Source organism: Dipteris shenzhenensis, chromosome 4, assembly GCF_047967505.1.
Source record: "Dipteris shenzhenensis isolate YYH24624 ecotype China chromosome 4, Dip_SZ_1.0, whole genome shotgun sequence".
Taxonomy (NCBI): domain Eukaryota; kingdom Viridiplantae; phylum Streptophyta; class Polypodiopsida; order Gleicheniales; family Dipteridaceae; genus Dipteris; species Dipteris shenzhenensis.
Genome location: NC_141599.1, coordinates 35,404,702 through 35,420,834, shown reverse-complemented (window position 1 = coordinate 35,420,834; position 16,133 = coordinate 35,404,702). Strand labels below are relative to the sequence as shown.

Here is a 16,133-nt window from a genome sequence, read left to right as displayed (position 1 = left end):
GCCCTCTCCTGCATGGGAAGGATCAAGATCTCCCAAGCCACCCTGGTAATAGTGTCTGCTGTGCCATCTAGCCCACTCCATTAAAAAATCCTTATAGGCCTTATGAGTGATCGCAACAGGCTTCTAGGTGCTCAAGGCACAGTAGTTCCAGTTTGTAGCTCCAGGCCCAGTTGCAGGTCGCAGCAGCAAGCCAAGGGAGCGCTCACTCCAAACCGGGCTAAACCCCCAGCCCAGCTTGTGGGTTAGTCTCAGCAGAGGGGTTTCTCAGATTTGCAGGCCAAAACTATGAAATTTCCTAAGGTGAAGACATTTGCCGCGACTCCAAGCAAGCCCTCATGTTCTGACATTGCAGCTTCATCACCTCTTAAAGAGGCCCCCTCCGTATGCAAAGGCATTTCTACAGCACAAGAAAATGGTTAGCATCATAGACCCGCAAGAGAATATTTATTATTTACAGCAGGAATTCGTGAGCTCAAACTTAGAATCGCAGCTGTAGAAAGGAATAATAATGATATGGAAGGGAAAGTAGGAAGTTATTCAAGAAGTGTTGCACAAATGTACTTCATCTCCACCAACACCTCAGCTGGTATCCATAGTAAAGGAAATGATCACTACTCAAGTGAACATAATCAAGCAAGAGATGGCTGCAAATGTTAGCAATAAAGTTAACAAAGTTGACCTTTACAGGAAGTCAAAGAGCAGGAAAATAGAGTACACAACAAGATGATATCATGCACCAGGGGGGCTGCAGGATGGATGCCTTGGGGATGAGGGATTCACAGAGGAAAAAATCATATGTCTTTAGAAAGAAATACTACAAATCATTCCGAGAGGGTTAAGAGCAGCGACGGCGACGATGCCCTTCCTAGCAATGCAATTTCTCCCTCCTTTCAGGCAGGCCATTTCCCGGGCCCTCTACAGGTCCCCGGGTGGGGGACAGGGTAGGCATAGAGCAAGGCAGCGTGCGTTCGCGCTCCCCATTTGCAGAGCTTAAGTGCTAATGGTTAGCTGCCGCCGGGTAGCCAGCCCTCGACGCCATCGTGCGAAAGTTGTTTTCACAATTTGGGAATTCAACTGATTTTAGGTGATCCATCTTTATGTAACGTAACATGAGGGAAACCCAAAGACTTTCAATCTTAAACCAATGTTAATGAGGCCATTGCATGATAGTACTAGTATATATAGTTATGCCATAATAACTGGGGGATGAGCTGCTTTATGAGCTCCACCGACTCTCTGGTTATCCAGATGTAGTAAGTATTCTATTGGTGTTTGTACTTTGTCTCATAGGCCTGTGAGGCCTCCTGCAGATATAAATATTTCTTTCTTTCTTTCTACCAGAAGAGATACTCCAATTCAGAAACACTGAAATATAGCAGAAGCCCTATTGTCAGTATAATGTAATGAATAAGCTAAAGCTAACCATTTAGAGAGATCCTCATTCTCACCATGTTTTGTTCTGCTTGTGAAGTCCTGCTTGACAAGCATAAACCCACCAGCTGCGTGGATTTTCCAGCACCGTGACACGAGGACGAAAATGAGAGAATTCAATCTGTGTTCTATACTGTGAAACCCCTTCTAGCAGCTTCAACCCATCACAATACTGTTCCTGAATCAATAAAAACAGAAGGGTTAAGTCAATGTGTCGTGAGAGCCAAATGTGATTGCCAAGACAAACATGGAATAAAAAATAAGGGATCAAAAAGTGTCAGCCTGAATAACAATAATGACTTAAATATCATTATGAATGCAAAAATATCTTATGTATACAATCAATGAGCCTGTAATTGACCAGCAATGAATGTGAGCGACAATGTACCACCAGTTTTAAAAAGAACATTCTACCTCTGAAATAGTTAAAGATAGTTCACTCAGGACAAGTGAAATGTTCTGGAAAGCCACTGTTGGATCTCGTTTCTCTTTCTTTCCACGTCGATGATAGTTTAATATGCCATCCACTGGGCGCAAAAGATATTGGCGATCATTGCCCCACTTTGAGGACAGCGAATCTTGAGAAGGTTCTTGATTTATGCCTGCTTCAAACACCTGTTTATGTAAAACCATTTACGCAAATGGATTGTCATTTTTGTTAGTACACCTATTCAAATCAGACATTTTATTTCAAAATACAGAGCAAGACTAGCTAGTAGGAACATCTCGCTTTCACAATTGACAATAAATCAAGCCTTGAATACAAACATTTTAAATAATCTCTCCCTCCAAATAAAATTTGAAAGGATACATAGCAGCTTCAACAAGCGTAACACGACACCATTAATACAATGAGCCAATGCTGGTTTACCACAAGAATGCTTTGTTGCTCAAGTGACTTATAAGGAGAATAAACCTTCAAGAGAAAACATTCAGACTGTAGCACTCATGTTCCCAAAAACACTTTAGCACATGGTACATAAACTTAAGAGATGGATCAAAGTAGGAAGAACTAAGCTGCCAAAGTGTACTGAAGAAGTATTTACCACGTGGCACTGTAGGGTATCACCACAACAAAGGATCGAAAATGTAAATCCCAAGAAAAGCACTACGCTTGGGAGCTGGGCCAATGCCAACTACATAACTTAGATCAGGCCTGGTAATGGAGAGCTCCCAGGTTCACCCTTCAGACTATGGCCAGTATATGGACTGATACTATACACACTTTGATGGTCATTTAAGTGAGCATGCAGGGATCTTCGAGAGCACCTTCCGCTAGGAGCGGATATTTTTTTCAGAGTTTGGAGGGGATCTCCTTTCTTATCTGATTCTCCTTCAAGGTTGAGGTGGCATTTTCAGCATCCACCCTGGATTTTTGTTAGCTCTTTCTGAGCTGGTTTATTCTTTCATGCATGTCATGATGTACTTCCGCACTTGAGCTTGCTCTTGCGGTTTTCATTCATACTTAATGAAGTAATCTTTTTGGACCAAAAAAAAAAAGATCAGGCCTGGTAATGGTCAGATAGATAAGACTACCTACCATCCTCCTATACATAGTCACATCCTCTATGTAATGACCATCATCCACTAACTTGACGTTCTGGTCGATTGGGGTATCAATAGGTTTGCATGCAGTCATACCATATCTCTCCAACATATCCAAGGCATATTGCCTTTGCATCATCCAAATGCATGAGGGGGTGTCAACAATTTCTATGCCCAAGAAATATTTAAGCTGTCCCAAATCCTTCATTTCAAATTCACTTGCTAGCCTCTTCTTGATGGATGCAATTTCAGTATGATCATCTCCAGTAATGATAAGATCATCAACATAAATGACTATCACCACAATTCCTTGCCCCGTGTGCTTCACATATAAAGAATAATCAGATTTTGATTGGCTGTAACTCATGCTCTTCAAGAATTTGCTGATCCTCTCACACCAAGCTCTTGGAGCCTGCTTCAGCCCATATAACACTCTTCTCAGCTTGCATACATAATTGGGGTATTTTGGATGAACGTATCCCTGTGGCTGATGCATGTACACTTCTTCTTCCAATTGACCATTCAAGAATGCATTTTTAACATCCATCTGATATGATAACCATCCACACATACTAGCCAATGCAATTACCACTCTCACGGCTACCGGGCTGAATGTCTCATCATAATCCAACCCTTGTGTTTGGGCATACCCTTTAGCCACAAGTCTATCTTTATACCTTTCCAAGCTATCATCAGCCTTGCATTTTACTTTGTATACCCATTTTGAGCCAATAGCCTTCTTCACAGGTGGCAATTTCACCAATTCCCAAGTCTTATTCTTTTCCAGGGCATTCATCTCTTCATCCATTGCATTCACCCATTCTTTCTTGTTTACCACCTCTTCAAAAGCGGATGGTTCAGCATGTTGTATTCTTGAAACCATATATGCATAATGCATTTTCATGAATCCATTATAAGTCAACCTCTCAACGGGGTGTCTCACTCTCTCCGATCTCCTCAATGGTTGCTGAATTTCAGTTCTTTCTCTCCTTGCATGTGGAGGCAAGTATTTTTCAGCCATCTTCTTTACTCCTGATGTGGATACTGAGGGCAATCCAAGTTCATCATCAATGCTCTCATCGCTTGAGCATTCAGCATGCGCTTCCTCATATACTTTCTCCTTGCCTTTGTCCTTTGCACTACTCCTCAACCTACCCATCCAAGGGCTTACATTAGTGCTCTCATCCTTCTCCAAAGGACCTGATAGCTCCTGGCTAACTTGCCTCACCACTTTATGTTTGGGTCTATCAACATGGGCATCATCCATCACTACTGCGATAGGTGCATACCATGCCTCATTTTCAGCAAACACAACATCCCTACTAATAAGCACCTCTCTGGTGTATGGACTCAAGCACTTGTATCCCTTTCTCTCCTCAGCATAACCAATAAATATGCATTTTATAGCCCTTGGGTCCATCTTCTTTCTAACTTGCTCGGCACATGACTATAGCATACACACCCAAATACCCTGAAATATGCAACTCTACGCTTGCTGCCCCAAAGTCTCTCAAATGGTGGCATGCCATGAATCACTGCTGTGAGTGGTCTATTCATAATATGAACAGTTGTATATACAGCCTCTGCCCAATAGTAAAATGGGACATTCATTTCATTCATCATGGCTCTACAAACCTTTGCAATCACTATATTTCTATTTTCAGCCACACCACTCTGTTTCGGTGTGTACCTGCAAATTATATTCCTCCTAATGCCATGACTCTCCAAATAATCATCAGATTCATCAAATATATATTCTCCCCCTCCATCTAACCTCAAACATCTTATGTATCTTCCCACTTACTTCTGAACCATAGTCTTAAAGCTCATGAAAATGGGCAGGGCATCATTCTTGTGCTTCATGAAATATACCCAAGTATACCAGCTGTAATCATCAATGAAAGTGATATAATATCTTGAGCCATTCATAGATTCATTGTCACAAGACGACACATTTGTATGAATCAACTCAAGTGCATATTTGCTGATTTTTCTCTCCTTGGAAAAGGCAACCATGTTTGCTTTCCAAACTGACAGGCTTCACATATATGCCCAAAATTTAAGTGTCCAAAAATGGGGAGACCTCTCACTATGTCATTTCTTTGCATTTCCTTCAGCCTCCTATAATTTACAGGTCCTATTCTCCTATGCCACAATTCAGCCTGCTCGTGTTGTTCGCTTCCCTTAGCATACATTGACATTTGATGAGAAAATGGCTCTCCAGCATAAAAGTAAATAATCTACCTTCTTTTCTTCCTCTTGAAATCAGCCTGCCTTGCCTTCCTCTTTTAAAATCATGTATGAAACATCCATTTTTATTGAATGTTACCTGCATGTCTTGGTCTACCATCTGACCAACAGAGACAAGATTCTTTGTGATTGTGGGCACACAAAGTACATTTCCACTCCATATTTTGTCACCAATGGCATAAAACCAACATGAGTGATCTCATGTAATGAGTCATCTCTTGTAGCCACATACTCCTTCATAGGCATACTTTGTTTGTGATCAAACCATTCTTCATGGGCTGTCATATGATTTGTACAGCCTAAGTCAATGTACCACACATCTTTGTTACATGCAGGCATCATGCTATTTATAACATGCCCCATGACAAATAAGTGTCCACTTGACTTTCCTCTACTCATGCCTCCTCTATGAGCATATCCACTATCATCATGACCAGCGTAATGGCTGAATTGTTGTCTACCTCTTCCTCTACCACAGGCATTGTCATTTTGGTTGTGGTAGCAATCCCTCTCATAGTGCCCATATTTCCCACAATAATGGCATGTATCCTCTCTTCTAGGTGAGCTAGCAAAGCCTCTACCCCTAGGGATTCCTCTTCCCCGACCTCTGGGCATTCCATAGCCACCTCTATGCATATCATTTCCTCTACCAGAAGGCTGTCCATAAGCATGATTGTCATGTCCTCTACCTCTGAAAGCTCCACCACGGCCTCTTTGAGAACCTCTACCTCTGTCATGATAAAAGACATGATCACGGCTACGAGAGCCATTGCTACTAGTGCCTCACAAGCCCAATTTTACCTCCTCCATCATGCATAGTGCTACTAGTTCCTCAAAGTCATACATGTTCCCTCTGAGTATCCAGTGACTTGTATTGAGAACCTAATCCATTCAAAGTAACAGATATCAAATCATCATCCTCTACTGTGCAATTAATGGATGCTAAATCTTCAGCTATCTGTCTGATCTTGGCCACATAGTCAGTGATGGATCTAGTACCTCTACATACACTGTGTAGTCTCTGTTTAAGCTGACTTTTTCTAGCTTCAGTGCTAGTGCCATATATCTTGTGGATTATGTCCCATGCATCCTTTGGATTGTTTGCTTTCTTTCTGTGAGGTATCAATGTCTCAGATATGCATAATGAAATCCAATGTAGCACTTTTCTTGATTTTTCTACCCATTCTTTATAATCTTTCTTCTCCTGCTCAGTAGGATTTACTTCTGGTAAATTACGGCATTCATCTTCACTGGTTACCAAGTCCCACATGCCTTTTCCCATGAGGAAATTCTCCATTCTATATGACCACACAAGGTAATTGTCTTTCGTCAAATTTTCACCCACTATTTGGGCTACTTGTGAACTCTCTCTGCCTTGCTTGAAACTCAAGCTGTATGCAAGCAAATCCTTCGAATGACCACCAAATAGGCACCACAATTTAAGACAACAAACTATAATTTTCCGTACACAATTTTCTTCTCGCTTCATGTGAGGCATAGGCATCAATAAAGCCTCAATCCCAGGCACAAATGCAACCCTTATGACTGCAAGCACTTCTGAATTTTATCCCTCTCTTATGGCATCAATCTCCTCCAGTTTGTGGCAATAGCAACCACCATTCTGCAATTTATAGTCAAGGCATAAACTAAGGCGTATAACCTTCACCAACCAGGCACAATTCTATAGTTTTCTAATTTTCTGTTTGTAGTGCCTGCAAGCCAATTCTTGGTCTCAAGCTGTAGACTGCAACTTTTTATTGTTTTGCACCCCACGTATTTTTTGATGCATGATCCGGATAAAATCGCTTCAAAAAGCAAAGTTGTAGCTTTTACGACAATCTCCAACTTTCCAGTTAAGCTCCAAGCTCAATTCCACACAGTTCCGAAGTTATTTGTTGCAAGCAGACTGTCTAGTGCATTTTAAACAAAAACAGCCCTTTGTTTGCTTGTTCCTTCTGCTAAGCTTTTCTTATTGCTTGCTTTGCTGATGATAGCCTAGTGCTGCTTGCTTTGTGCCTTGCTGCTACTCTCTTAGCTTCTCTGTTGCGTGGCTGGCTGCTGCTGGCAGCTTGCATCAATGCTTGCACTGTCTCATGCTTATGCTTGCCGTTGTTTTAGTCACTTTGTTCCATGATGCTACTTCTCCTGCCCTGTGCTTGCTTCAAAACTTTATGCTGCTAACGCTTTTCACGTTATTGCGTCACTGCCACTACAGCTGTGATCAAGTTGCTGCTGTCGGTGAAGTCAAGCGTAACAATGAACTCTTAGAGTCCTCTCTTGTTTCAAACTGCATCCATTGCAACCTTTGCCTAGCTTGTCACCAACTTTGCCTTGTGCTTCTGCAATAGCTTGCTACTATTTATGCTTTGTTGCTACTTTTCTTGTAGTGTCACTGCTAAGGTACCTTACTAGCTGTCTGTCGCATTCCATGCCACTTCGTCGCTGAATTTAGTCTACTAGCTGTCTGTTGCATTCCACGCTGATTGTTGAGTCTTGCGGTAGCTTGTAGTACTATATTGCTATTTTGCTTCGCTAGCTTGTAGTGTTGCTTCGACTGCTCCCTCCAAAAACTCCAGTTTCCCAGCATTCACAGAGCACAGAACACAAATTTTAGTAAGATATGAGCAGGCTCTTTTCTTTTGTGAGCATTAGCCTTCTAAATATCTCTTTAGGATGAAGGAGCAGCAACTTCCTCTATGATAGAATCACGCTGGACTTGTAATGGCTCTGATACCACACTGAGAGTGCATATGGCAGAAGCAACAAGCATACATAATAGAGGAGACTCCACTCCTTGGCGACCAGCATTCTTCATCTTCACTTTCATTGCTTAGCTTCATTGTTTACAAGCTTTACATCTCTCATACAAAAAGAATTACCCTTATCCTCTTTGACTATTCAACCATGCCACCTCACACATACAATCAACCACTCTCAAGATACATATATCTCCCATTCAACTAATACCTTCTCACCTCCCCACTCCGCAATGTTGACCTTTTGCAAGGTCTAACCTAACACACGAGGGATTGATCATGTACCCAAGAGAGTGTACTTTCTCTAAAACAAAATTGGCATTCTTGGCATTGATATACAGCTGATTACCTTCAAGAGCTAGAGGGCCTATCTAAGGTGATGCTCATGCTGAGTGGGATCCTTTGACACAGGGACCATTTGCCAATAAGATTCTTGAGCAGTAACAACATCCTGTTAAAAGTGACCAGTGCATCTGTGAAAACAAAGGGCATGACTAGCAACTCATTCTCAGTGATTCCTCCAGGTACTGCTTTATACAACTGACGCTTTCCCAATGTAGGCTACAATACCACAGTAAGAGGTGATGACTGAAAGCAGCATACTATTCTGACAAGTCTACAGATCTTTGCCTCAACAATAAAGCGTACAGTTCCATGATGAGTAAAATATGACATACAGTCGAGAGAATTCTATAGTTGATCAGTCTAAGTCTGCTGGTTTCTTCATCTTCTTCCTAAATTAAATTTCTATAAGTATAAGCCAACAGTATAAGTAAACATCTAGGCCATACCCAGATCTGAGGTAGTCTAAAAGGTATAGCCCCTGCAGAGAAATTATACAGTATCCCTCCACTGAAAAAAGAATGCAATGAGCATAGGTAAATCTTAAATCATCCCATGTCATACAATTCAAGGAATTGCTCTTGTCAGGCAAAATTTAAACTCATACCTTGCTAAACTAGTTTCAAAAATGTACACACAAGCTACTAGTCTCTCAACATAAACTTGAAAAAGTAAAAGCTTTTTTAACCTGAACTTTGTCATAGGAAAAAACCAAAATAAACTACGATCACTAAAGATTTGAAGATCACCTCACTCCACTCCTTTGGTGTCATATCCTCCCACTGTTTGCCTACTTTCCAAGGAGAGGCGTTTGAATCATGGTAGATGGCAAAGCGTTCCAAATGAAGAGACTGCAAAGAAATAATGCAGGCATACACAAATCACTCCTAAACTCCTTGCTCAAAGACAGAAGATGACAAGATAAAGATAAAACCAAGGATTCCTTCATTATGAAATCAAACAACAAACCAAGCTCTCCCGTGCCCAAGGTTAGATGTAACTAACAACCTTGTGGAGTTTATCAAGTGCCCCAGTTGACACAAATGTCTCCTTAGCATTGTCATCTATTGTCACAGCAGCAAGCCTTGATAGTGTAACTCCAGCACAGAAAGGCTTTCCTGGGTTGCTGATGATGACAGACAACCCACAAAAGTTGAGCACGCCATGCCAAGGGTAACAATCTTAGTACACAAACCAAAATCATTAACAGCACAGGCATTGGCAGTAGTATGTATATAATTTCACAAGACTAGAATATATCCAATGTTACAAAAAAAAATTTTATTGTAAGTCGAACAAAAGAACAATGAGAGCTTATATTCTAGTATCTATATTTTTTAAAAATTTGTAAGATTGGATGAAGGTATATATATCTAGCTGTTGATACCATTTATGAAGCATGCATCCTTGACAAGCTGGAAGAATCTACAAGCTAAAGCATAACTATCTCATTGTAATTCACAAAATTGTCAAGCACAAAACAAAATGGACCTTATACTGTCTTCATAGCGAATGTGCACATTTGTGATCGAAATCTTCAAGTTGCCAACGATTGTTGCAATGAGAGAACCCAGCCATGAGCTTGTTTCTGCAGACTAAAAACGTAAAAGGACAGTAGATGTTAGCAGTCAATCTTTGCTTCTACACCTTACAACACTTTTTCTGGTACTAGTTTTTAAGCACCCAACACTAATTAAAACAACTTCTGTAAAAAGCAAGAAGCGCATCAAAAAAACCAATTAAAGTGACAAAATTCAGTCTTCCATCTTTAAATGCCAACCAGTGTGTAAGGATATCGAATATCTTGACATGAAGGATTGGGCAATGCACATGAAGAATTGGGGGAAGGACAAAGAAGAAAAACTAAGAGAGAGTGCATGTGCATGCATGTCTACATGTATGCACACACATGCATGCATGGGTGTGCCTGAATGCATGTAGAGACAGTTATCTTAAACTACAAAACAAAATGGATTTTATATTTATTTATTTATTTTTGGAGGGGGGGCAGGGTTAAGCATACGCTGCTTGTGTGTAGAATTAAATTCAGCTAGTCTTACATTACAAGGAAAAATGAATTTTCGATTGAGTCACGAGCAGACCTCCCCTTAAGGCCAATCGAGGTTTTTAAAGATATTGGCTCTTCATTTTGTACATGCTAAAAGTGAGACATAGGTTTCATTTATCATGACATGCACTCTCCTAGCAGCAAACGGAAAAAAGAACCAAAAGTTTTAGATTCTGGACTATCAAACAATTTTTTAATGTAATGAAAAGGGGTGATGCAATGAAAAGGGGTGACCACATCATTTACAGGTGGTAAATTTGTCTTTTATTTCACCTTGGCCAGCAATTAATGACAAAATGATTGAAGATGCAGAGCCATGCATCAATATTACAAAGAGTAAGTAGGTCGTCTTCCTGTGGGATGCATAGCTTGTCATCAAGTTGAGATAACACCTGCCTCAAGGTCATCTTAGCAATAGTTTGCAAGAAAACTTGACACGTCATATATGGCTTACAGATGACATACAGTTTCTGGTTTGGCTATCTTCTTGTCCTTTGCCTCAAGCAATGCCAGCTCGGCCTCCTGTCAAGATAACAATATTACCTTTAAAATATAGATACTTCAGCTCTACTAACAATATTTCAACCATCCCTAAGCTCAAGTATTCATAACTCACCAACTGCAATGGGATGATATCTCCATGGCACTAGACTTAAAGTCATTTGCATGCAGCACAAACCGGTAAAAATAAACCAAATAAGCAGACACAGTATCAAACACGAATACAGTCGATCCACCAAGCATCTAGGGAATTTAAATATCACAGATGAACTCCCCAAAAAGGGGGCAAGAAAACAACCCACTTATGAAGACCACTTGAGGAGAATAAATGATGGCCCATATGCAAAATCTCCAAATGCGAGCCTTTAAAGGGAATCACGAATTCTGAAATGGAGCCCGTAATTTGAGAGGAGTCAACAAACACCCTCTTATAATCATCCAAGGTATTTGAAAGTACATAGGAGTGAAGATAGTGTCAAAAGCAGAACACCCTGTTATAATCATCCCACTGTTGGGTTATTCCCTCATGGGCGCGTTTTCTCTTGCTAAGGCTGGAAGAGGCGGAAATCCCATGAATAATCAGTGGCTTGACGTGGACATTTCATCTTTGATTGGGTCTTCTATGTGGAGTTTTGGTACGCGTGATTGGCTCATTAAATGTGGGCATGACAACTAGCAGTAGCATGGACACCAAGTAGCAATACATGATGACTTGACTAGTAGTTCAGGGTGGAGAAGGTCGTGGCTCCTACTAAATCGAAGAGATGGCAGTCTCTTGCCTTCTTTTCTGGCCTCGGGCCTGGCTGTGATGTACATTTTTGCAGCAAAGATCGATAAGAGTCATTCTAGTTCTATTCATCTTCTGGTTGTGTATATGTATATATATATATATATATATATATATATATATATATATACCTTTGTAAAGACTAGAATGTTTCCAATCATACAAATTCAGAGTCGGTCTTTATCTTGTAAGGGGGTCATTGAGCTAATATTATATATATATACACCTTTGTAAAGACTAGAATGTTTCCAATCATACAAATTCAGAGTCGGTCTTTATCTTGTAAGGGGGTCATTGAGCTGCACTATGTCAAGTGTTTCTATGTCCCATTTTTGAATCATTTATAATGTGTTTTATCAAAAGGTTTTGTCTTAAGTGAGCGCTCATTTTATTTGAAGCATTTTGAGTGAAGCTCTTAACAATTCCGTCGTGATTTCTATCATTTGGTATCAGAGCTGGGTACTCAGGGGTTGTGATGAAACCAGCCTCAACAACGTAAAGGGTGGTAGGATAAAGCATACACAGTAATTTCACAAATAAATATGCACCACAGATTAAATCACAAGGGAGCTAGAGCGCTCCTACTCAAAAACAAGGACACCGATTAGCCCCAAACGTTGGCGCCCCTTGCGGTCTTTATTTAACATTCATTTGAAGCCAAGCGGATGATTACAAAGGTCTTTGGGAAGTTGCACCACAGGCAAACCAACGCCCACAGACTTCCCGTCCAACCCACCCTGTAATTCCCTACTCAACTCCAAATAGTGAAATGGCATCCAGTCACTAGACAATCCTATATCCTCAGCCAACCAAAGCGTGCAACAGAGACCCCAAAAGCATCCATTGTCTGTGCCACACCTACAATTGCACAACCAAGTGCCCAACCAGCCAGACACGGCTGAACAACTGCAAGACAAAGCCCCCAACAGCCAAACTCTGGTGCAATCAATCGACAAAGCACCTCCAAACAGGTCGTCTCAATCTATAGCCTCTCTGACCACTGCCCAACAGCAAGAATCAACCTTTCTTCACGAGAAAAGAAACCCAAACGCAAACTAGCCAGCAACCAATCAGGGAACGGCAAAAGCAAGCCTTCTTCTATTTTTGCCATGAGGTTTCAGTAAACTATACATGTTATTCTTGTCATGAGGATTTGATAAGATGGGAATGCTATTTTTTGTCATGTGGTTTCGACAAAAAGAGAATGGATTTCCCTAGACGTTGGTTTCGGATGCGCAATTCCTGGAAGTGGTCTATGTCGTGCATCATTGGCCGTGATGTACGTGGTGTACTAGTCACATTGGGTGTACTAGTCGCTTGGTTTGCAGTGCTATACGTATTTGTTATCTCTAGCTCTACAAATCGTATATGCACTGTTGGTGATCTGCAATACTTCGGATGTTCATGATGTACCACTAGTGTGGGTCTGAAGAGATGGCCATAGATGAGTAAAGCATGCATGAACTATCCCTGGGAAGTACAGTCTGAGTATCTATGTGCATGCATTAAGTGTTTACATATGCTCATATTGTACCACTGGCAGTGGGTCGTTAGGAATGGCCCATGTGAGGTGGATCGGACATCGTGGGGAGCATATTGTTTGTGAGCGCATGTATGCATGTATGTGGAATGTTTGCTTGTCTTTTGCCTAACAAACATTGTAGTGTTTCCACTTGGTTTTCTTTTGCAGGTAATTAATGCAATCACGAACGCTTGCCTTCTTTCAAGGGGGGGCTCTGTCAAGAGGACATGAAATTATGGGACTTTTCATTTGCGACTCCCGTAATTTGTGCATGACTGCCTTGAGCCTCTGCGGCGCGAGGGTCTGGCCATGGGGTGGGACTTGGGGAATTAAAATTCCCTAGTGGGTCCTTGGAAATAGTGAATGTGCGCCCAGTTACTAGGCAATTAATTCTAGAGTCAAAGTGTGCAACAGGGGGCCAAAAGAGTGGTGCAATTAAAAATTGCTATTTTTAGCACAGGGTTCTAAAAAGGGAGAGAGAGCCCTTCTTTTGGACTTAGAAGTCCAAAATCAGTTCTAGAAGGAGCCAAATCATTAGTTGGGAGCTGCCAGAGCCTGCCAAGAGCTGCTAGAGCCAAATCGTCATATGCCAGAAGCTTCCAGAGCCTGCGAGGGAAAATCGCCATCAGTTAGGGTCAGCTCCAGTGCATCCAGGGCCTGCCAGAGGAAATCGCACCTGATCCAGGAGCCTGTTGCAAATTGTGAGTTTAACCTTAGAACCGAGCTCTCTATTGACTTAGCTTTCTTGCAAGGATTCATTTGCAATAGACCAAGGTGCCTTTGATGAATGCGACCAAGAACTGAAACTGATGAGAAGAACTTTGTACAAGCTCTCAAGCTCTCACAAGTCCTCCTGAAGGATCACAACCTTTTTGAGTCTACTCTACACCTCACATGTCACGAGGACGTGAAATTATGGGAGTTTTGATTTGCGGCTCCTGTAATTTGTGCGTGACTGCCTTGAGCCTCTGGGATGCAAGGGTCCGATCATGGGGTGAGACTTGGGGAGTTAAAATTCCCTAGTGGGCCCTTGGAAATAGTGAATATGCACCCAGTTACTAGGCAATTAATTCCTTGGGCCAAAGTGTGCAACAGGGGACCAAAAGAGTGGTGCAATTAAAAATTGCTACTTTTAGCACAGGGTTCTAAAAAGAGGGAAAGAGCCGTTCTTTTGGACTCAGAAGCCCAAAATCAGTTCCAATACGAGCAGTACATGAGTGAATAATGCCCTGTGAGAATAGATCATCAGTTTGGAGATGCCAGAGCTTGCCAGGCGCTGCTAGAGCCAAATCGTCATCTGCCAGGAGCTTCCAGAGCCTACGAGGGAAAATCGCCATCAACCAGGGCCAATTCCAGTGCACCCAGGGCCTGCCAGAGGAGATCGCACCTGATCCAAGAGCCTGCTCCAGATTGCGAGTTCAAACAGGGTGTGTTTTCCAGACTACGATTTCATCTCAGGGTCTTCCGGGCTCTGTAAGGTGATTGCGACCTGGTTCAAGGCTTTTCCAGGCTATCTAGGTGGCTGTAGAAGATTGCGATTTGCTTTTTCACACTTTCGAGGCTCTGCAGGAGATTTTCACCTAATTTTTGGAGCTTTCTGGGTGTTGCTGCTGATTTTGGTAACTTTCCAGGCGTGGTTGTTCTCTTCTAAGCTGCTTTTGGGGTTGTGCCAGAGCAAAATCATATTTTCTTTGCAGGATCTAGGGTTTTCCAGCCTCGGTGACCTATCTTCTATGGATACTGTGGCTAGCATCCAAAAGAAGCAGGGAAAACACCATCCTGCAAACCGTATAACATACATCATTCGTGGCTTATCCGTGTCACTAGTTGCCTCCTTCCTCTTACGGTTCCGACAATCTCTAGACCAATGTCCCTCCTCTTTGCAAATAAAGCATTTGCCAGCTTCATATAAAGCGCGTCGTTCCTCTGGAGACAAACAATTACATTCATCATTTTGACGATTAGCTTTTCTATCACACTTATCCCCGCGAGATCCATTCTTCCTCTCGTCCTTCACCGGATCGGTATCATGCTTCTGACCACCTTTGAACCCAGAAGTCCTCCCTTGCATCAAAGCATATGCCGTGCTACCATTCTCGATAAGCTTAGACATATTGGAAACTTTAGTCTTTGTGCAGTAGTCTCTCAACTCCTTAGGCAGCCCGCAGCAATATTTCTCAACCTGCTCAATGAAAGAAACAATCCAGTAGGAGCTAACAGGCAACAAAGCCACCCAAAATTTGCTCTTATACTCCTCTAAATTACGGCAATTATTGGAATTCAGCTCATGCCAAGTAGTCATGATATCCACTTCAAAAGTCGTGGTAAGCCACGCAGCTGAAAACACCTGCTTGAATCCTACCCACGTGTTTGGTGCGGTGCTTTGCAAGAGCATAGTGGCCCACCACTGAAGTGCATTCCCCTTTCGAAAACTTGCAGCCCAGCGTGTTTTGGATGACACTCTGAAATTCCCTCCTGTGTAGGCTAAATCAAACTGTTGCAAAAAGGTCAAGGCCTTAAGTTTATCCTCCAACCCACTAAATGTATCAAATTTTATTGCTGCACCAGCCTCTTTAAAGTCTTTCATATTCCCTTGAGGTGCCAAATTATCATATACAGGTGCCTGGGCAAAAGGGACAACAGCACTCACTCTATCTCCCACAATACCAACATTGGGAAAAGCTGTATTATTCAGATCACCACCCATATTTTGCATATTTCCCAAACCAAGGTTACCTGCTGTTGCATTAGGCATACATGTTTGCATCCCTGTGGCTGCTCCAACATTTGCATACATCATATTCTGTCCCATGGGTTGTAAACTAGGCTGAAACCCAACTGTTTGACTAGCAGGCATACCCGAAAATTGGGCTTGTGGGCTGACCATAGCTTGAAACACTGAACCACCACCAAAATAACCTGATTGCACCG

The 16,133-nt window shown here is 41.9% G+C and overlaps 1 protein-coding gene across 2 annotated transcripts in view; it reads right to left on the bottom strand.

Moving 5' to 3' along the window:
• Positions 1-16,133, bottom strand: part of LOC147902770 (calcium-dependent lipid-binding family protein) — a 227,504-nt gene that overhangs the window by 161,292 nt on the left and 50,079 nt on the right. For both annotated transcript variants that reach the window (XM_087373773.1, XM_087373775.1), the window contains exons 6-11: positions 10,858-10,914; positions 9,816-9,919; positions 9,333-9,450; positions 9,074-9,175; positions 1,846-2,046; positions 1,449-1,609 (exon numbers count right to left, since the gene is read on the bottom strand). In XM_087373773.1, coding sequence (XP_087229899.1) covers positions 1,449-1,609; positions 1,846-2,046; positions 9,074-9,175; positions 9,333-9,450; positions 9,816-9,919; positions 10,858-10,914 — 743 coding nt within the window. The remainder of the gene's footprint in view (positions 1-1,448; positions 1,610-1,845; positions 2,047-9,073; positions 9,176-9,332; positions 9,451-9,815; positions 9,920-10,857; positions 10,915-16,133) is intronic.